The sequence below is a fragment of the Aspergillus homomorphus genome (genome assembly GCF_003184865.1).
Source record: "Aspergillus homomorphus CBS 101889 unplaced genomic scaffold BO97scaffold_90, whole genome shotgun sequence".
Lineage (NCBI taxonomy): Eukaryota > Fungi > Ascomycota > Eurotiomycetes > Eurotiales > Aspergillaceae > Aspergillus > Aspergillus homomorphus.
The window spans coordinates 45,249-51,454 of NW_020291976.1; the positions used below are offsets into that span (position 1 = coordinate 45,249).

The following is a 6,206-nucleotide window of genomic DNA, read 5'->3' on the forward strand; positions in this document are numbered from 1 at the left end:
CAATCCTCAATTGTTGAATTTCCTTCCTTCAGCCCCTTCCGAGGCGGTCAGCCATAACTGTCAGGCAGAGGTGATCTTCTCTACTTCCTGTCCTCCGTATTTCTTCCTCCCTCCTCCCCCACTCCTTTACGCCGCGCATTGTCACCACTGCATCTTTCGCTTTCCTCCTTTGAGAAGACATCGCATTGCAGAACCTAACCTCTAGTCAACTCCGTTCATGACGGAGCCCGACCACGAGGCCCAGCCTCTAATTCAAGATAGGCGGGTCGATGAAGATCCCTCGACTCCAACGCTGGAGGCACCTCGGAGCAGCTGGTACCTCTTTCTCCTAACTTTAGGCATGGGAGGGTGAGTCAAGCTGTCATCGAGGCTCAGAGACTGGCTGATTGATCATTGGGCTAGTCTCCAGATTGTCTGGTCGATCCAGCACTCCAGTGGATCAGTAAGTCGCATTGCCAACCTTGATGGCGCATACATAGCCTCTGACTAATCTACCCCCAAAGCCCTATCTTCTTTCGCTGGGGATGAGCAAGGCTATGCTCGCCTTTGTGTGGATTGCAGGGCCTTTGACCGGCACCCTGGTCCAGCCCTACATTGGCATCCGGAGTGACAACTGTCGCATCGCCTGGGGTAAAAGGAAACCGTTCATGGCACTCGGGGGAGCAGTTCTTGTCTTCTGCCTGCTGGCGTTGGCATGGGTACGCGAGATTGTCGGTGGCACACTAAGTCTGTTCGGCGTAGATGCGCAATCAGATGGAGTGCGAACCACAGTCCTTGTTGTTGCCACGCTTTTAATGTACTGTCAAGACTTCGCTATCAATACCGGTACGCTCTCTCCATTGCTGTCTCTGGCGCGCCTTGATTGACAAATCAACAGTCCAAGCCGCAACCCGGGCGTTCATCGTAGACAACGCGCCTGCTCATCAACAAGAGTCCGCCAATGCCTGGGCCAGTCGTCATAATGGCGCCGGCAACATCCTGGGCTACATCCTGGGCGGGATGGATCTCCCGAGAACGTTTCCAGCCCTAGGAAACACCCAATTCAAAGGCCTCTCGGTCACTGCCAGCGTCTTCCTGACTGTCACCCTATCCCTCAGCTGTGCCTATATCGAAGAGAAGGACCCGCGCTCCGAGCCTCTCATCTCCACCAGACCAGGCCTCACCTCCCTATTTCGCTCAATCAAAGACTCCATCCACAGCCTCTCAGCCCGAACCCGGCGGATCTACCTCATCCAGGTCCCAGCATGGTTCGCGTGGTTCTCCTTCCTCTTCTACGCAACCACCTACATCGGGCAACTCTATGCTAACCAGATTCTCGACCAACACCACGACCTCCCTGAAGACGAAGTCAACAAGATCTGGGAGGACGCAACGCGGGTCGGGACGCTGGCCCTCCTCGTCAACGCCATCGTCTCCTTCGCAGCCAGCATCATCCTGCCTCTTCTCATCGTCCCCTCTGAGCAAAACCCCGGCTCAGGCCACCACCAGCACCAGCACCAGCAGCAACCCCACTCATCCACCTCTCACACCCGAGGCCGTAGCAGTCTACCTTCTTGGATGCGCATCCGCATCCGCAACCCCACAATCCCGCACCTCACGCTCCGCCGCGCCTGGCTCCTCTCGCATTTCCTTTTCGCCCTCTGCATGTTCAGCACCTTCCTTATCGCCACGCCAGCCCAAGCCTCCATCATGACCGGCATCGTGGGCATCGCCTGGGCCATCACCTCCTGGGCTCCCTGGGCCCTCCTCGCCACGGAGATCGCGCATCACCACGATGATGCCGACAGCAAAGCATACGATGATCGTCCACCCAACCACCTAAACACCCAGGAGTCTTTATCGACAACAGCCCAGCGACCAGCCCATCGCCCCGCGAACCAAGCAGGTATCACCCTGGGCCTCCACAACGTCGCCATCTCCTTCCCGCAAATCATCTCCAGCGCCGTCAGCAGCCTCATCTTCCGCGCGTTACAGAAACCCCGCGCAGAGCCGTGGGATACTTCCACCGCATGGGTGATGAGACTGGGCGGATGTGCTGCTGTTCTAGCAGGGACGTTAACTATAGGGCTCGGTGAGCGTGGGAGGCGGGAAATATAAGGTCTGGTTCCTTTTCCTTTGGAGTTCTGGTTACAAGCGTGGAACGGATCTGGTAGATACTGTCACACAGGATAGGCACAGGGTCAGTCCACGATCATAGTAGCATATTCATGTATAATCCTATCCATCAGTTGCGTCCTGTGTGCGCATACATACAGACCCTAAATATAAATCCTGAATAGACTCTAGGAAAAAAAATAGAAAACGCTATGCTTCATGACTCGTTGCATTTCACCGCACCTGTTTACACACATCGACCAAAACAGACTCTCGCATACTGTATAGACTTGTAGTCGGGGCTGGAGGAGATAGCCAGCTTTACTGGCTCGCCTTGCGACTCTCGTAATGGCCGCGTAGGTCATCGACCTCCTTCTGTAACCGGGTGAGATCCGCCAGAATGTCGTTGGCATTCGACGGGTGCGGGACGTAGTCATCCTTGCCAGCAGCGACCGGTGGTTTATTTGGCCGGAGGCTGAGGCGCGCACTATCCGGGCTGTGGTTGCTGGAATTGCGCGAGCGCCGGGGCGGCGGGGGCGGGGGGTTTTGAAGCGATGCGCGCTTCAGTGACGGACTGGGTGAGGCTGTCCGCCCGGCGTCCCCTGGGGTCCATGGGGTAGAGGAGGAATCAAGTTGCAGCGAGAGTCTGTTCGAGGAAGACGAGGATGATGTCGCCTCCTCAGACGGGATGTTGCCCAAACGAGAATCTCGCGTTCGTGCGGGGTGCAAAGACCACATACTTGGGCTGGAAGGCGGGATGGCCACAGGTGGAGCAGCGGTAGCAGAGTCTGCTTCAGGTGGAATGGAAACTCGTACAGGATTGACTTTGGCGGATGTCGTCTTCGACCGTCGCATCTGACTATGTCGGCGACTCAATGGAGGAGTTGGGGGCCGCTTGTACTGTGACTGGCTCCGACGGAGGGCGTCGACGGGCGGTGACTGCGTGGATTCGCTCGTCTCCATGACGCCAGAAAAATAGTCCGTCGCCGGTTGGGCCGGACGAGGCGAGTACGATGGCTCCGAAGGTGTACCATGGAAGGTAAATCGTTTGGAGGGTTGACTGGGAGTGGTTTGGGAGGTGGAGGATGTCGCGCCTGGACTGGGATTGATGAGCCGCCCGTGGTGACTCTTGGGGGGCGGAGGGGGTGGCATGCGGTCTCTATTCCCAGACCGACTAGCAAGTGGTCGAGGACGAGTATCGGATAATGGGGGCGTTTCTGGTTCGGTGCGGCCTGCTGGACGCAGAGACGGTCGAATTGCATCGGCTGTACTGCCGTCGGGGGTGCGGACCCCTCCTATGGAGGCGAGAGATAGAGAAGAACCCGTTCGCCCGGCGAAGGGGGCATTCTCTTGCGATGCTGCTACAGGCTGGCGTCGCGTGCGATAGTCCTCGGTGCTGAGCGTCTGCGGGACCGCAGCGGTTGGCCGCGATGACGAAGACTTTACAGATACGGGCGGATATGAGTCCAGTGAGTGGACGGTTGACCCTTCGGTGTCTTGTCTCTTCTCCTCCTCCTCATCGTCATCTTCTTGATCACTAGCGGAGGGGCGTTGATGGAACGGGTCTGTGACGGATTGGTTATCGGAGGATGCGGAGTCGTCGAGCTCGGGAGGGTGAGAAGCCGTTGAGAAGCTGGGGAAGCTTGGACTTGACCGCGGTGAGGTGTCAGGCACGGAGAAAAGAGACTCTGGATTGTAGGCGATCGGAGCAGTCTTGGGTTGGGGAGAGATAATGGTATCTAACACGTTCGCCTGTCAGCATCATCGATCGGCCAAGCAGTCAATAATCAATGGGTGGATATGCTTTCGCCCAGGCTGCGTTGAATGAATGCATGAAAGCAATCCGGAACAGTCGGAAGAGACTCACTCGCGGGCTGCCTAGGGCGGAAAGGATTTGATCCAGACATTGCGAAGGAGTTGAAGAGCAGCACTGACCATGAGAGAGGGAGAAGGAAAAGAAAGAGAGTAGAGGGAGAGAAATGGGATGAGGGGGTGGAAAGAGGAGAGAAAGAAGTAGTAGAGGAGAGAGAGAGAGAGAGTCGGAGGACGGAGAGAGCGCGCCAGAGAGGGAAAGACGGACAAGGAAGGAAGACCATTCATCGTTCATTCATCCATTCATTCATTCATCCCGCGCTCCCGCGCGGCTTCTACAACAACAACAACAACAACAACAACAACAACACCATCACGAACTTACAGATACGCGCCATTACTGAACTGTATGGATATTGCTCAATATCTCTTTCGTCTTATTTCAGATATCAGACACTGTAATGCTCATTCTACCCTCCTCAAAGACCGTTCAACCAGTCCAATGAAACTAACAAAAGAGATAACAATGATGCCATGGTTATGAGAAAAATAAATCCAAAGAGGTATATGTTACAATGAAGAGAAGAAAAAAACAAAGGAAGGAATGCAAGAACCAACACAAAACGCAAGAACCCAACAGACCCTTCCAATGAAACACCGTCAGTTGTACAGGAGGTAGTAGTAGTAATAGTAATAAATGGTCATCACAGTATGGGCTTCCTCGAAGGTCAATGCCCGAGAAAGCAGGGTATCAACACGCCCGTGTATCAAGAAGACAAGTAAAGAATAAAATAGAGAGGTAAAAGATAATCCATCGGTGCGACAAATTGCCCAGTTGTCACGGCCGTTCTTCGATCAAGAGTTCATTTCTCTTCATAAACATGCCACTCGTCGGTGCCGAAGAAGGACTGCGCCAGACTTTTGCCACTCGCGGTCGGCTGACTGAAGGCAATCTGTTCCTTGGGGATTTCCATGCCGTAGATGAAGTTGACCACCACACAATCCAATAGATCCATGGCAATTCCTTTGCGACGTGAAGCTTCCGAGGTCCAGATTCGAGAGATCCCCACGATGGCCGGATGAGTTTCATCGCGAACTGTGACGGAGGAGTCGGTGGTGCCTGGGGCTGGCTCGGAGGATTTTTGTATCGGTCGGGATTCCCAGATCCGCTCAGTCAAACAGGCCCCCACGCAGCGACTGTCCTTCATGTGCAAAAACACCTTGTAACGATCGATCTTCTCCGTCGTGCCGTTTCTGCGTAGATGAGCAGGTGGCTCCGTCTGACTCCATAATACTTCGTCTTCAATGATGGGGGAGGAAAGCTCCTTGCCGATGACCTCGAGCACCTTCTTCGCCTGGTTCTTCGCCGTCGGGGTAGCTTTGCGATCGACAATGACCACATATCCTTCGTCGAAACGGATAGCTTCGTAGACCCAGCGCGACGCGTTGGAGCGCATGAAGGCCTTGCCCAGATCCACCCCGGTGATGTTCATCTCGTGAAACTTCTTATGCGTGGCCGAGTCTTCGGCGTTCGAAGGGATGTATTCCATGCCACAGGTTCCACAGGTCCGCCGCACCTCACATCCCACGTCAATTTGCATCTGCTTCAGGGCGTTCGGCTGTTGCGGTTGCGTTGTCGTCGGGGTTGCCGCCGTCTTTTTCTTCGGGGGGTCCATCGACGCGCGCACGCTGTTGGAGTTGACCTCGGTTAGAGGCGTGCTGTTACCGGCAGCATCTTTGGTGGCAGTGTGCTTGCGTTTGAGAAAAGCAAAAGTTGGCTTTCGCGTGTTAGCTGGTGGGGGGCTTAGACGGGGCGGAGGCGATGATGGAGGCGTCGACAGGTCATCATCCTGAGTGCCTTCGGAGAGCACAATCGAGTTGCGACGCGACGGGCTGGATAACACGGCTGCGGACGATTCTCGGATAGCATACTGGATACTGTTCTCCGCCTCGTCCGAATCGGAGCCGGATAACGCGACGCGTCGTTTTTTGGCGGCGGGCCGCTGGTCGTCGTCATAGACGCGCCACAACGGACGCCCGTAAGTTTTCATCATAAGACCTCTGACGTGCGCGATCGTATCAGTTTTCAGGTAGAACACCTCATTATGCAAAGAAGGGGAACTCACCGCTTGAATGAATTTGTCACAGTCCACGGCATCTCCCTGGATTAAATCGAGCGACACACTCAAGCGAGGGAAATCATCTATGGCGTTTGGAAAGGGAGCTGGAAAGCAGAAGCTGAAGGGAGGGATAAAATTGAAGGTGGAAGGGGGGCCAAAGCTATAGAGGGAGGGGAGTCG

At 55.1% G+C, this 6,206-nt stretch overlaps 3 protein-coding genes across 3 annotated transcripts; 1 reads left to right on the forward strand and 2 right to left on the reverse strand.

Annotated features, from left to right (window-relative positions):
* Positions 1–217: 217 nt before the first annotated feature.
* BO97DRAFT_401378 (putative sucrose transporter) lies at positions 218–2,097 on the forward strand (the record flags this gene model as incomplete). The annotated part of the gene is made up of 4 exons (XM_025694336.1): positions 218–348; positions 403–442; positions 504–825; positions 878–2,097. 4 exons carry the CDS (start codon positions 218–220, stop codon positions 2,095–2,097), a joined length of 1,713 nt encoding a protein of 570 aa, XP_025545923.1.
* Positions 2,098–2,209: 112 nt separating this feature from the next.
* BO97DRAFT_447334 (uncharacterized protein) lies at positions 2,210–4,001 on the reverse strand (the record flags this gene model as incomplete). Its single annotated transcript, XM_025698766.1, has 2 exons — positions 2,210–3,833; positions 3,962–4,001. 2 exons carry the CDS (start codon positions 3,999–4,001, stop codon positions 2,416–2,418), a joined length of 1,458 nt encoding a protein of 485 aa, XP_025545924.1. The 3' UTR covers positions 2,210–2,415.
* A 324-nt stretch (positions 4,002–4,325) lies between these two features.
* On the reverse strand, positions 4,326–6,206 carry BO97DRAFT_379807 (ESCO family N-acetyltransferase). Its single transcript, XM_025693178.1, has 2 exons — positions 6,033–6,206; positions 4,326–5,967 (listed from the first exon to the last, which is right to left on the reverse strand). The coding sequence occupies exons 1-2, from the start codon at positions 6,062–6,064 to the stop codon at positions 4,770–4,772; spliced, it is 1,230 nt and encodes a 409-aa protein (XP_025545925.1). The 5' UTR covers positions 6,065–6,206; the 3' UTR covers positions 4,326–4,769.

Excerpts from the sequence above, each read along its gene's own strand:
- BO97DRAFT_379807 (XM_025693178.1), bottom strand. The coding sequence starts at position 6,064 with ATGCCGTGGACTGTGACAAATTCATTCAAGCG. Across the intron at positions 5,968-6,032 it reads GTGACAAATTCATTCAAGCG|AGGTCTTATGATGAAAACTT; the intron begins GTGAGTTCCCCT and ends CGCGCACGTCAG.